The sequence below is a fragment of the Petaurus breviceps genome, unplaced genomic scaffold, assembly GCF_028583685.1.
Source record: "Petaurus breviceps papuanus isolate PSGF00001 unplaced genomic scaffold, PetGlider_PUasm1.0 175, whole genome shotgun sequence".
Taxonomy (NCBI): domain Eukaryota; kingdom Metazoa; phylum Chordata; class Mammalia; order Diprotodontia; family Petauridae; genus Petaurus; species Petaurus breviceps.
The window spans coordinates 28170526-28185624 of record NW_027185764.1 but is presented as its reverse complement, the minus strand read 5'-3'; the positions used below and the strand labels follow the sequence as shown (position 1 = coordinate 28185624).

Here is a 15099-nt window from a genome sequence, read left to right as displayed (position 1 = left end):
TTCCCCAATATTTGGGATGCTTGATCATTTTAAGGGCTCTTTCTTATCTACTGTATGCCTTCCTTCTGATTACTAAGGCAAAGGAACAAATTGCTTATATCATGTAAGTATTTACCACACCACTTTCAAATTGTTCTTCATTCCCTTTTCCAATAGTTAGAAGAGCTGCCCACTGTGTCCTAAACCCTAGTAATCAAGATATTTGGTGAGTAAGTCTATTCTCTAGAGACACAAATAAGGAAAGAAAGTTTTAAAACTCTACAAGGAACTGAGCAGAAAGCTACATACCATGCCAGAGAGGAACTTGACGAATACCTCTAAAGAAAAAAAAAAAAGGATTAAATTTGGTTTACTAATTCATTCTAATTGATAACCATTGGGAAGCACACTAATAGGGGCTCATAAGCTACACATTAGAAAACCATTCCTAACCCTTGAGGGCTACTCCTAGAATGGTGAGGGCATATGTGAGACCAACATGCCAATGTGAATGGGGGTTGGGAGAGTAGCTACAGACCATGTACTACACTGAGATCATAGGAGATATCAGAGGATCTAAGATCTATCACCTCTTATTAAGAAGCTACACAGAAAAAACTGGGGCCCCTTTGTGCGTGACCTTTAGGCTCCCATTCAGTTCTAACATTTTTCTGTTTCTAAGCACGAGCTTCTTTGTAACTGCCCAAATAAACTTGAAGTATAAAGATATGTATGTATATATGTATACATATATGTGTATTATATACATGCACATACATTTTTTTTTGAAGGGGAAGGGGCACTAGAGCTGGCATCTATGTCTTCACGTACATATGGTGCTGCTTCAGTGTCCTGACCAAGCTACTAGTGCTAATCATTCATCCTACATGCTGATGGTCCAACAGTCTTTTTTGAAATTTGGTCACTTTAATAATTTAAACAGTAGCACTACATGGTTTGCACCCCGGGTTAGTTTTCTAATGCATTTATAGAATGACGGGAATAACCTTTTCTCAGTGCTGAGAATTTAAGGCCAAGGGCTACTGCAGGGTGATCTATGTGGCTTATTTTGGAATTTCCTGGGCATTAAGACAGTTCCAGACTGATAGATTAGACTATGGTGTGCCTGAAGGCAATCTCCAAGCTCGATTTTACTAGGAATTAGGTGTGGCTTTTTCAGTTTGTTAATAGCTTACTATTTAGAAATGTTTTCAGAAGCATGTGAGCCATTTGAACACGCTTGTTTAAAAAAAAATTGAGCAACCTTCCTCCAAGATTAAAATGCAAAGTTCCACGAAAGTAGGATAGAAGCATTTGTCTAGACGCCTACATTAGAGGTTACAAACGGAAAACCCGGGGGGAGCAGCCTTTAACCACGGCTACAACAGAATTACTGCTCTGGGTCTCAGGAACGAAGGATTCTGAACCCTGGGTGTCCAGGTCCTTCTGCAGTTAGAAGCGTTCGGTAAATGGTGCACTTCGCAGCCCCATCCTAATACGGTGCATAGAGAGATTCTTTTACCTTTGGAACACAAGGGGGGAAAACGGATTTTCTCTTCCCTCTTGGGCCAAAGCACGCTAAAACCTGCTGCTTTTCCCACGACTTCGCCCCCCGGGGCGCGGATCAAGCTGGCAACCTGGGCTCGGACCGGCCAGAGGAGATCATGATCCCGGGGGCCGGCGCGAGGCTGGCCTCTGGTCCCTCGGGTCCTCGCCTGAGCTGGAGGCCGTGAATATCCCCGGCGTCGCCCCGAACTGGCCGCGGGGGGCGGTTCCAGTCCCGCCGCTTCCTCTTCGTCGGGGCGGGGCCGGGGAAGCGGGAAGGCCGGGGGGGGGCAGATGGACGCTGGCAGGAGGCCAGCCGAGAGGCACGTCCCCCTCCTCCACCCGTGTCCTCGGCGCAGGAACCTCCTTCCCCCACGCCCAACTCTAAGCTCTCTTTCCCACCTAGATCTCTAAAGCGAAGTCCGCCGGCAAGCGCGTTCCCGAAAGAAGAGCGGAGGGGGGGGGAGGGGGGAGCGCGTCCCGCGCGCCAGGGGAAAGGGGCGAGAGTAGCCGCAAGCGGGCTGGGGACTGGGGTGGGGGGGGGGGGGGGGGGGGAGGGGGGGGGGGGGGGAGCTGCCTTGCAGATGCCGTGATGGCCGCTAGGAGGCGCATGCGCCTTGGAGGCTCCCGGGCAGGCCTCGGGGACAGAGGCGGCGACGGCGGCGGCTGAGAAGGAGGAGGAGGAGGAGGAGGAGGAGGAGGAGGGTGGGGGTGCAGCTGGGGGCCGGGCCGGTGTTTACACAGCGGAGGCGAGCGGGGGTGGCCGGGAGAGGACACAGAAGCCCGAGTGGCGGCGGCGGCAGCGGCGGCACGATGGTCATGGCGCATTTTGTCGAGAGTTTCTGGGTAGGAGAAGGAGGTGGGGACGCCCTGGGAGGGAAACAGGGGTGAGGAGCCGGTCGGTCGGGTTCAGCGTCGACGTTTCGAGGCGGGAGCCGCGGCGATGGGGAGCGCCCGGAGCCCGGGCTCGGCGCGGAGGGGCATCCCGGCTCCGGCACAGCCGGCGGAGGGAGGGAGGAAGGAGCCCCGGGCTCGCCGGTCCTCTCCGGCTGTCACCGGGCAAGGCTGCCCCCGGGGCTGGGGGGGACAAAGCGCCGCAGGGCGGGTGGGGGTGGCCCACCCCAGAGGACTCCCTCAGGCACAGACTGACCCCCAGGGAGAGCACCGAGGGCGTGGGCCCATCCCCCCCATAGCAGCCCAGACCCAACGGGAGGGAGGGAGCCCCCCCCCCCCCCCCCCCCCGGCCCGCCCCCTCCCCCCCCCCCCCGCCCCCCCCCCCCCCCCCATTGCCTGCTTAGCCTATCCCCTGCCCACCCCATCTCAGCAAGGTCCACCACTTTGCCCACTGCGCTGCCCTCCGGGCCTATTCACCAAAAAAAGGGGGGGAGGTTCTAAAAAGTTGAAATGTTAATTTCTCAGCTTCGGTGCAACGAGACCCCCCCCTTCACCCAGATCCCCTTTTGCCTTCTTCATTCCTGTCGCGCCCCTCCTCCGAACTCTTAATACTAGAGATTGTTTGAAAAAAAAAAATCCCTTCTCTGTCTCCCATTTCTGAGTCTATGTGTGTGTTTTCCTGCAGTTATTGTTTGCAGGATTGGGAAGTACAGTTCAGCCATATACAGGAAAGCAGCATGTTTACGAAAGAAATTGAGATGGATCTCACTTTTTACATCCCTCTGCCAGCTATGGACAGAAATTCCATTTTCATGAAAACTTTGGAGTACTGCAAATACTGAATTAACCTTAGGCAGCAGAAAAGGCAGTGCTATGGTTTGGTTACTAAGTTCTAAATCTGTATTCTTTAGTGTTTCTTTAACTTGGACTCTTCCTTTCAGAATACGATTAGTTTATAGAACTTTGAACAACTGTTGCTGTTCTTGAATTTTTCTTTCCCCAGAAGTATTGTAAAACCTAGCTGTTAGGTTGTGAAAAGGTAGTTTATAAGCCAGTATTCTCTTCCCAAAAGACCAAATTTTACGTGAAAATTTTAAGTTGTTATAAGCATATTACCTAGATATTCTTGAAATTCTCTGGTTTTATTGCAGTTGTCTTTTTTCTTTTTAAGAAAATAGCTAATTGAACTTCTTACATAGTTATTGATTATGGTATTAGAGGAACAAGAAAGTTTTGGATGATTAAATTCCAGAGAATTCCCAAAGTTTATTTTATAAAAAAAACTTCAGATTCTTTTCTACCAGTGTTTCTTATAGAACCAAAAGTGGTTCAGATAGCAAAATAAGATTGATTTCAATTTTACTTCCTTCCAGGGTGTCTGCACAGACATCACTGAAAGTATTGCCAGTAGTCTAATGGATAGAGGTCTAGTTCCTATCCATTCAAGATCACTCAAGTCCAAGTCCCACATTTAATATATACTGGCTTTGTAATCCTGTACTCTTAAGTGCCCCAGTCAACTCTATAAGCCTGTAAATTGCTGAGCAGTTGCTGATTTGCATTGGTAGAGTCTTTCTTTGGGAATTCTTTACACCAGTGAAATCACAGGTCTTCCATTCCACACATCCCCTTTCCCTCAAGAAAAAATTAAAACTATATAGGATCATAGGTTGAGAGTTGGAATAGTTGGGCGAAACCCCTCACTGGAGTGCTGAGGAAATTTAGGTCTAGTGAGATAAAGTAATTGGAGTAGGAATTTGAACTCAGGTTCTCTGACTCTTAAGTCCAGCATACTTTCCACTGTAATAAGTTACCTCTTATTTAACCATTTAAATCTTATAGAGTATATAAGTACAGAATGTTGTTCGTACTGAAAAGGATAATGCTTTTGAAATGAAATAAAATTTTTTGCGGTGAAGCTATGAGAATGTTACAAAACTTTAGGCCTAAATGATATTATTAGTTTTGTTGCCTTTTCAACATTTATAAGAATTGGAGATGTGTTTTTACTGTAGCATTTTTGGAGGAGGAAACATATTCTTAGTTTTAAAGAAATCTTTTTCTTTTAAAATATCATTCGTGACCAAAATGATGTACTAAAATGATTAATTCCTTCATTTAGTATTCTATTCTGAAGTAAAAATGTATTTAAAAACTTCCTTTAGAACAGGTGTTTTATTGCTGATAAGTAAGTTTTTGCTGCGCAGTATGGTAACATTGATATTCAAACTGAAACTGTTTTTCCTTTTGACTAAATTAGTCAGCTAAAATAATTTTGAAAGCAAGAATTTTTGTCTTCCATATAGGAAAACAGTTTGTTAGTTCATTAATAGAGAACTTGAAAAAAAGTTATTTGTATTTAAAAAAATTGAGGAAGTCTATGTAGAAGTGCAGAATGAATGTATATTGGATGAACTGATGATCTGAGTGGTTTCAGTTTTTGCACATGTGTATTTGGAATAGGGTGAGATAGTGAGTAGAAAGTACACTGGACTTGGAGTCAGAAAATCTGCCTGGGTGGAGGTCCCTGCTGGAACTTACTAGGTATAAATATGACTTTAGTAAGTCTTTTAACCTAAGTTTTTTTTTTTTTTAAAGCAATTGGGGTTAAGTAACTTGCTCAAGGTTACAGGGCCAGTTATTTCTGTGTGTGGTGCTAAGTATCTGAGCCCAGATTCGATCCCAGGTCATCCCGACTCTGGGGCCTGTGCTCTTGCTGAGCCACCTGGCCGCCCCAACTTAAGTTTTTTTTAACCTTGTCTATAAAATGGGAATAATACTTAAACTACCCAATTCATGGGGTTATATGAGGAGAACTCTTTGTAAATTGGAAAGCACTTAAATGAATATGGTTATAATTATTTACATTTACAATTTATTTGAGACCCATAACCAGTATTACAAAATAGTTCAGTACTTTGCCTAAACGAATAATTTGATATTGAATTCCATTATCTTTTCTGTACAGGTGATTCTCAAATCTGTTTATCTAGCCCTAACTTACCTCTTGACATCCAGTCGCCCTTTTCTATCCATCTCTTGGATATCTTTGAACTGGATGTTCTGTAAACATCTTAAACTTAACATGTCTAAAGCTGAACTTGTTATTTCCCCTCCCCATCCCCCACTCCCAAACTGCCCTTCTCCCAAGCTTCCCTATTACATTTGACAGCATCACTGTCTTCCCCGTACACTCAAATTTGGAAATTAGGTCTCATCCTCAACTCCTCATTCTCTTATCTCTTTTCTCCCAAATCTATAGTTTCTATCTTCACAACACTTGTCCTAAACAACCTCTTCTCTCCTCTGACATTGCCACCACCCTGATTCAGGCCCTTGTCATCTTCATGCCTGCACTATTGCAATAGCTATCTGGTTAGTCTTCCTGCTTCTAGACCCTGTTCTAGTCCATCATTTACTTAACTATCAAAGTGATCTTCTTAAAGCATACCACCCCTCTAGTCAGAAAATTGCAATGCTTTCCTATTACCTTAAAGGTCAACTAAAAATTTTGTTTGCTATTTAAAGCTCTTTATGACCTGGCACCTTCCTGCCCTTGCATTCTTCTTTTATTTTTTTCTCTTCCACATAACTTATAGTCCATTGATACTGACCTTCTTACTGTTCTTTGAACATGACACTCCATATCTCCTGACTTCATTAATTTACTTTTTCTTTTTTTTTTTTTGGCCTTTTGTTGGAGGACAATTGGGGTTAAGTAACTTGCCCAAGGTTACACGGCTAGTTTTTTTTGTGTGGGTATTAAGTGTTTGAGGCCTGAACCGAACTCTAGTACTCCTGATTCCTGTGCCAGCGCTTTACTCACTGCGCCACCTTGCCGCCCCAACTTCCTTAATTTTCATTGACTGGCCTCCATCCAGGCCTGGAATTCTCTCCCTCCTCATCTCCACCTTGTAGCTTGCCTAACTTCCTTTATGTCCCAACCAAAATCCCACCTTCTGCAAGAAGTCTTTCTGGTCCTTAATGCTAGTGCCTTCCCACTGTTTCTTGTTTACACATAGTCATTTGAATTTCATCTTCCTGATTAAGCTGTGAGCCTTTTGAAAAAGGAACTGTTTTTGCCTCCCTTTGTATCACCAATGCTTAGCACAGTGCCTGACAATAATAGGTGCTTATTGATAAATGCCTCTTGACTTGAATACATTATATAACTATTAAAGAATTGAACAAAAAGTTTATAAACAATGGATTTCCTAAGTTATTATTAACCAAAAGAATGAAGGTGGGCGAGCGCAAAACTTTCAAGAGTATTTGCAAGATATAATTTATGTACCGTATCTTACATGATACTTCTTGTCTGCTTGAGTAGACTATATAATATTTAGAATATTCTTTAACCTATAACATACTTTGATAACTAGTACTTGCAGTTTAAGGGACTTTCAAGTATTGAACATTTAAAGGAGGACCAGCCCTATTCAACCTTTTACAGAAAGAAAACCTTAAAACATTTCTTTCCTATTTTTTCCTGAAGTTTTCTCTTTCCTATTAATTCTTCACCTATGGAGAGGTTAAAATTGCTATTGTCTCATTTGTTGGTGACTCCAGTTCATGTGCAGTAATTCTTTTTAGTGGATATAATTGTTTTATACACACAAACACATATACATCAGAAAATTTTTTGTATCATGGAACAGACAGGGCATTTTAAGATTGTAAAGAAATTCTTGAATTACAAATAGTAATAGAAAGCAGGGAGTCCCAGAATCTCAAATGTGGGACCTCAGAGGCCCTCCAGTTTGTCTCCTATATCTTCAGGAAGCTCCTCTACAAACCCCATCCAGCCTTTATTTGGAAACCTCTGGTAAGGAGAAACTTATTTCCTAAGGCAACACATTACACATTTGGATAGCTCTAATTGTTTTAAAAGCTTTTCCTTATATCACAATCTAGCTCTGCTTCTGTAATACTCATCCATTCCTTTTAACTTATGCAGAACTTCTGGAGACAAGCAAAACAAGTAAAATCCCTTGTCTACATGACAACCTTTCACATACTCGAAGACAACTATCATGTGTGTCCTCCCCACCCCGCTTCTCTTATTCCAGCTATGCATCTCTAGAGCCATACTGCTTCAGTTTGAGGTGCTCAGAACCAAATGATATTACTAGTGCAGAAAGTAGCAGGCCTCTAACATTCCTTGTTTTGGATGCTATTCTTCTCTTAATTCATTCAGTTTAAGATTGCATTAGCTTTTTTAACTGCCAGGTCATATTGTTGATCAAGATTGAGTTTGTAGAACACTAAAACCTGGTGTACAGTTACTTTTGTGTGATTTTAATGAAGCAGCAAAAACATCTACTTAAATAGGTAAAGACAAAGGGGAACCAGGTATACTTTATATGATATTGTGAACATAATTTAGCATAGATTTAGTCTGAAATATTTTCCATTGTCTTGGATGTCTGCTGAAAATATTTTTCCTGATTCCTTAATTCTGAATTACTAGAAGCAGCCTAATTAAGACAACATTTTTTAAGAATCCTAATGTAAAGTAGAATGATAAATATTATGAGGAGATACAAAGTCAAGGATGTAGCATCTATATTTAAAAAAACGTAACAACTTCTGTTCTCTAAAAACAAATCTGTTGGAAGAGGGAGTGAAATTTCTAGAATTTTAAAACTAGTCAAAATTTATTAAGTATCTGTTGTATGTCAGACATTGAGCTAAGTGCTCATAATACAAAGAAAGTTAAATGACAGCCCGTGATTAAGAGGTTCCCAATCCAATGGAGGAAGGTGGAAGGAAGGTTTAGAAGCTTTTATATAGTACCTACTGTGTGCTGGGCACTTTATAAATATTATCACATTTGATTCTAAAATAACCCTGGAAAGTAGGTGATGTTATCATCATCCACATTTTGCAGATCAGGAGACTTGAGATGGACAGTCACTTATCTAGTAAGTTTCTGAGGCTGAATTTGAACTCAGCTCTTCCCGACTCCAGGCTCAGCACTCTATTTACCGTGCCACCTAGTTGCTTTGGTGGGGGAAGCAACATGCAAACAACTATGTATGAGCAAACTATTAATGGAAAAGGCACTGGGATTAAGAAAAATCAGGAAAGGTTTCCTATGGAAGGTGAGATGTTAGCGGGAACTTAATGGAAGCCAGGTAGTTGAGAGGTAGAAATGAAGAGGGAGAGCATTCCAGGCAGGTAAGAATTCCTGCAGTTTGGAGATGGACCTAACAGGGATCAGAGGGATAATCTGGTCTAGTTCCCACATTTTATAGATCAGGAAGCTGAGGCCTTGTGGGGGTCAGGAGCTAAACATTTTTATAACCAGTTTTAATATTTAACTGGTTTATAACCGGTTTATACTTGTACTGTTTTGGGGAATGTTGCTGATGTATTCAAAGCTAATTGGGATTAATCTGGAATTAATTCAGGAAAGTAATTCTTGAACAGTGTTTTGAAGGAGGGGAAGAAAATAATTTGGAAGGGTAGTAGAAAATTATCCAGGGAGGTGGAAAAATGTGTATAAAAGTCCTGGAGGAGATGGCTTGCATGTTTTGTTAGCTTGAATGGTTAGGAAGATAATAAGGCAAGATAAAGATGAGCACTAATTGTTGAATATCTTTGAAAATCAAATTGAGAATATTAAGTTTATTGATGGCAATGAAGAGCCTTGTGAAAGCCTTTGAGAAGAGGGGCAAGGTAGTTGTAGGAACAAAATGACAATTGAGGAACATGTAGTTCTACCAGTTTGGTGTACAGAATAGATTGAAAGGAGGAAGCTGTAGTTGACAAGTACTTATTAAATATATAAAATCTGTCATGTTTTGATTAATTGGGAATGCTTAATGTACTTTGCCTGTTTAAAGGTGATACATAAGGCTCTGGAGGAGACAGTAGATAGACTTAAAGAGAGGAGACTTTAACTTGGAGAGTATAAGGTTGACTTTTAAGTTAACTAGGACATAATACATGGTCGCGGTTTAGTCCTTCAGTGACACACAGTATTAGGCAGCGCGTGTGCATTGTGGAGGAGAAATGCCATTGTTTGCTTTTCAGAGCATCCACAACAACAAACTGCTGGTAGTTTTTTTTTTTTCTGGGAGAAGAGTTAAACAAAGCCGCATAAAAGTGACTGCCCCTGTTAGTGCACTTTTAATCTTACATTTTTTAAAGTTATCCTTTGTTGAAAGAAAAGCTATGTGCCTTAACTTTCCCACATCCCTCCTCCCAGTTTATATTGATGGTTAAGAGAAAGGAGTACTGTGCTCTTCAACTTGGAGAATATCATATTGCTGTTTTTTTTACCAGAGTGTTTTTGTGTCTCATTGGTGACTTTATTTACATTGTTGGAGTCATTGTACATATTGTTCTTTTGATGAAGCATTTGTTCTCTGTCATTTAATATAAGTCTTTCTGTGTTTCTGAATTCATTATCTTTTCCAGACTTTTTAGTGTAATAATATTCCATCATATGAATATACTACACTTTGTTCAGTCATTCCTTAGTTGTTAGGCACATATTTTATTTTCAGTCATTACAGTTAATGCTGCAAAGAATATTTTTGTACATATTCGTCTTTTTTTGCTCTGAGTAATCATCTTAAGCTATAGCACCAGTAGTAAAACCTCTGCATTGGAGAATAGAAACAATTTAGCAACTTGTTTGGCATAGTTTCACATTTTCCAGAATTGATGAGTCACTCAGTTAATTGCATTTGTTTTAACCTTGTTTTTTAATTTTTAAAAGATAACCTTTTGTTTTTACATTAATCCAAATATTTCCCTCCCCCACCCAGGAAGCCTCCCCTCATAACAAGGATAGAAAAAAGAAAAGGGGAAAATATCTGAATGTATATATGTATGTATATATATAATATTTCATACACTTGGTTTTCCAGCTCTGAAGTGAAGGGAGGGAGCTGATTCTAAACCTAATTTCTCCTGAGTTCTAGTTCCCTGTTACCAACTGTGCATTGGATATTTTGAACTGGATGTTCTGTAGTTATCTCAAAATCAACTTCTCTAGAATAGAACTCAACTTTACCCCTAAATTGACCCTTCTTCCAGTCTCTTCTCTAGTCACCCATGATTATAGCTTTGGAGTCATCCTTGACTCCTTATTCTTATCCATCTGATCATAGAGTTATAGATTTGGAGCTGGGAGCAACCATAGAGGCCATCTAGTCCATCTCTCACTTTACAAATGAGGAAATGGTGACCTGGAGAAGTTAAATGAGGTCATACCGTGTTTCCCTGATAATAAGACACTGTCTTATTATTATTTTTGGACAGAAAAACACCAGAGGGCTTATTTTCAGGGGAGGGCTTATTTTAATGAACATTGACAGCAATTTTAATAAACAGGTAAATGTGAACAAAAAAATGTACCTTTATTCAATAAGCAAATCACTGGGGAAGAACAGGATGACGTGCTCACTGCTGCAGCTCTGATTGGATGCAGCTCGGAGTGCGGCGTGCGTTTCACGGAAGCGTGTAGCGCAGGGGATCACCTTCACTATAGTAGCAATCTCAATAGGGCTTATTTTCGGGGGGAGGGTTTATTTTAGAGGAATCTTACACAGTAAGGGGAGGGCTTATTTTCGGGATAGGTCTTATTATCAGGGAAACACGGTACGTCTAAGTGACAAGTGTGGGTTTTGAACCTAGGTCCTCTTGCTTAAAATCCAGCATGCTTTCTACTCTACCATGATTCCATACAATTACAGTCTTGTTGATTCCAACTCCCCTCACTTACTTTGCATCCTACCCTCAGACCTTCATCATATCTTGCTTGGACTATTTCAGAAATCTAATTGAATGATCTTCTTTGCCTTCCAATTCTCTTCTTTCCCTATCATCCTGTCTACTGTTGCCAAAGTGATAATCTTAAAGCACAGGTCTGTGTATCGCTTTCCTGCTCAGTACACTTCACCAGCTCTGTGTTACTTATAGGATAAGATACAAATTCCTATGTTTGATATTTAAAGACCTCATTTTGACTTCAACCTATACCTCTACCCTTATTATACATTATTCACTTTAACACAATCTTCAGTTTAACCAGACAGTTGTTCTTGCTGTTCTTCAAGACACTCTTTCTTGTCTCCTGTGTCTGTGCCTTTGCAACAGCCTGTTCCCCAATCTGGAATTCATTACCTTCTTAACACTACACTTTGTAGCGCCAGTGTGATATTCACATGCTGGCATGATTCAGAATTGTAAAATATAGTATAGACTCTCCACATGGAAGACAGAACCAAAACATTTATTCAAACACAAGAAAGCCAAATACCAACACCACAAAGCCAAATCCATCATAGCAACAAAGAAGTCTATACACAATAACAGTGCATAGGGCACTGTCATCCCCAAGCCTTCCCCCTGCTAGGGCCTTCCCATACTCACAGCTTGCTGCCTATTTCCTCTTTCTCCCTCAGCTCCAACTGCTCTGACCAACTTCCTCTGGGTTCTTCTCCACCTTTCCTGCCCCACCTTCTCTGCAAGCTCCTCCCACCACAGGCTTCATGTGACTCAAACTCATGCGTGTTAGGCTTCTGTGTGACTTAAGCAAGTCAGATGGGTCTATTAATGGATGGGAAAGATCTTCCCTTAATGGGGAAATACACCCTTTAAAATCTCTAGTTTCCTTAGCTAAAGTACAAACTCTTACATAAAGCTTTTCCTGATTCTCTCAGCTCTTAGTACCTCCCTACCCTACAAATTTTCTTGCACTTATTTTGTGTATATTTTTAACCTTATATTTGTACATGTCAACTTTCCCAATAGCATGTCATATTCTTGAGGACAGGGACTGTTTCATTTTTGTCTTTGTATCCCCAGTACTTAGACTATCTCCTGGGACACAGTAAATATTTAATTAATGCTTATTGATTAATTAAGGTGCATTTTCTTAATTCTTGGGCCATTATAATTGTCAACATATTAATTTTTGTTTTTCAGTTTACATTGTTTTCAGTGTATATGTTGTTATTTTGGTTCTGCTTGTTTCAGTCAACAAGTCTTCCATTGTGTCTCTGATTTCTTCATATTCATTGTATTCTATTACATTAAGAAAAAAAATCTCAGTTGATTTAGTTGTCCCCTGATTGGTGGATGCCTATTTCACATGCAGTACTTTGCTACCACAAAAAAGTGTTCTGTGCTATAATTTTGGAACAGGTCAGTGTGATCATTCTCCATTGCTTTTGATTTGAGTTTTGTTGCCTTTTAATGTGATAATTTATATATTGTATATATTGTTCTTTGACACTGCTTTCTTTACTTTTCATCACTTCTTTTTTTTTTTTAAAGCAATTGGTGTTAAGTAACTTGCCGAAGGTTACACGGCCAGTTTTTTTTTTTTTTGTGGGTGGGTGTTAAGTGTCTGAGGCTGGAATGATCCCGGGTTCTCCTGACTCCGGGGCTGGCTCTCTACTCACTACACCACCTAGCCACCTCAACTTCGCATCACTTCTTCTAAATTTTCTCATTTTTTTGTCTTTATAATTTTTTGAATGTTATGGTACCATGACATTCCATAAAAATCATAGGCCATAATTTGTACAGTCATTCCCCAATTGCTGAGCACATAGTTTGTCTTAGTTGTTATAAATAGTGGTGCTATAAATATTTTTGTTGTTCTTGTCTATGACTTCCTCATGTTATAACCCTAGTCTCAGTCACTGGGTCAGAATGCTCATATATAAAAAAAAGCTGGACACCATAGTCTATTCTGGGTACACTTTGCAATTGACTTTATTAGTAGAGTTTTGGTATTGATGGGATTATTTATTTGAGGCTGAGAGGAACCTCAGAGGCCAACTAGTTCAAACCCTTCATTTTATACATAAGGAAACTGAAGCCCAGAGAGGTTCAGTGACTTGCCTAAGGTCATACAGGGAGTATCAGTCTAAAGATATGAAATGTACAGAAAACTGGTGAGAGAATGATTCTAACTTTTCTTCAAGTTACAGATTAAAAAAACATTTTATAGCTTTAACAGTTGTAATTGAATTCAGCAGTTTTATAGTTCTTGCTAGTTTAGGAAAACTTTTTTTGCCAAGTACTTCTGCACTTTCTAGCAGACTTCAAAATCAGATATGGCAGCAGGGGTCCATCATTATCAAATTTATATTCCATGCTAGTAGCTATTATGATACTGAGGTTAACCAAAGAAAAGATTTTCCATGGCTTTATGGAATTGCTGTTTAAAAAGACAAGATTTTACATGCTTTATAAGCACTATTGGAGAAGGTAAGGTAAGATGGATAGATATAAAAGAATACAAAAAGATAGTTATGAAAGTGGTAGAAAATATGGAAATAGAAGGAAAGAACAGTGGAGCCATTTTGGCCATTGGGAAGAGAGTTAGAAGTTGATGAGAGATATTATCTTCCTTATTTTTAGAAGAGGGAAGGGTACAATAGAGGTACAATCAATTCTCAGTTAGTTATGGATTGCTTATACTACTTGTGAATCTTCTCCCTATTTCTTGCATTTTGGACATCAAAATCATTTACCATTCATTTAATATGAATCTTAAATCAGTTGATATTGTTTTGTTGAAATTTTTAAAGATTTAGTGCATGAAGTGGGCAGAACCATTTGCTAAATAAAGGTTGTAGGCTGCATTATGTCTTTGCTTTTTCCCATTTTATAACCTATTCTGTCCTTATATCCCATCATATGGTCCTTGACACTAGCAGTAGGCAACTCTATCATAGTTGAAGTATGCATTCATCATCATTGTCACTGGTATATATATATTTCCTCTCAAAATGAAAATATGCTTATTTAATGGTTATGTTTTGAATTTACAATTATACTGAAAAGTTCTGAGAAAATACTTTTGGGTTTCCAAAGTGATCTTTAATTATGGAGTTAAGATTCATTCCATTAGAAACTTCAAAAGATTCTAATTTTCCCAATTTCTTTCTGGATAAGATAAAAATCTAGAGAGTCTCTATAGTTTTGGGGTTCAATCTGTAATTTAATTTCTCAGTAGTGCAATCCCTGTTAAGTTGACAAAGTGACAATTTGAATAGAATAGTGGTTATCTACCTTCCAAAGTGGTTTTGACAATCAAATATGATAGTATAGTTTGTAACCATAAAGAATTAATTAATATACATGCCAATTATTCATTGTTATTCTCATTGCTAGAGAAGGCAACAGATGCTGGAAAACTTGTGTTCCCTTTAAGGAACTTTGTGACTCCAGACCAGTCACTTGAGTGTCTTAAAGGAGGATAAGACTTTGTAATGATTCATTAATATATATGAGATCTGTGAAAGATTTTAACTCTTTAATTGTAGCAAAATATAGACAGATTGTGAGATTTTATAATAGTTAACTTTATATAGTGCCTCCTATGTGCCAGGCACTGTGCTAAGCACTTGACAAAGATTATCTCATCTGAGCCATACAGCTACCTTAGGAGATAGGTGCTGTTATTATTCTTGTTTTACACTTGAACCTGGGCAAACAGAAATTAAGTGACTTGCCCAAGGTCCGATAGGTAGTAAATGAGTTTGGATTTGAACTCAGGACTTCCTGACTCCAGTCCTGGCATGCTGTTTATTGGAAAATCCAGGATCTTGTAAAGTAATTTGACATCAGCACGTTATGCAGTGTTAGTAGATACCAAAAATTATTGTCTTCCTGTATATTGCTCATCTGTTTACCAGTAGTATTTTAATA

At 39.8% G+C, this 15099-nt stretch overlaps 1 protein-coding gene across 4 annotated transcripts in view; it reads left to right on the top strand.

Moving 5' to 3' along the window:
• Positions 1-2209: 2209 nt before the first annotated feature.
• FCHO2 (FCH and mu domain containing endocytic adaptor 2) overlaps positions 2210-15099 on the top strand; it is a 147834-nt gene continuing 134944 nt past the window's right edge. For 2 of the 4 annotated variants that reach the window (XM_069084970.1, XM_069084969.1), the window contains exon 1: positions 2213-2370. In XM_069084970.1, coding sequence (XP_068941071.1) covers positions 2338-2370 — 33 coding nt within the window. In that variant the 5' untranslated portion in view covers positions 2213-2337. Of the gene's footprint in view, positions 2384-15099 lie in introns of all 4 variants that reach the window. The other 2 variants (XM_069084972.1, XM_069084971.1) reach the window with 2 other exon arrangements.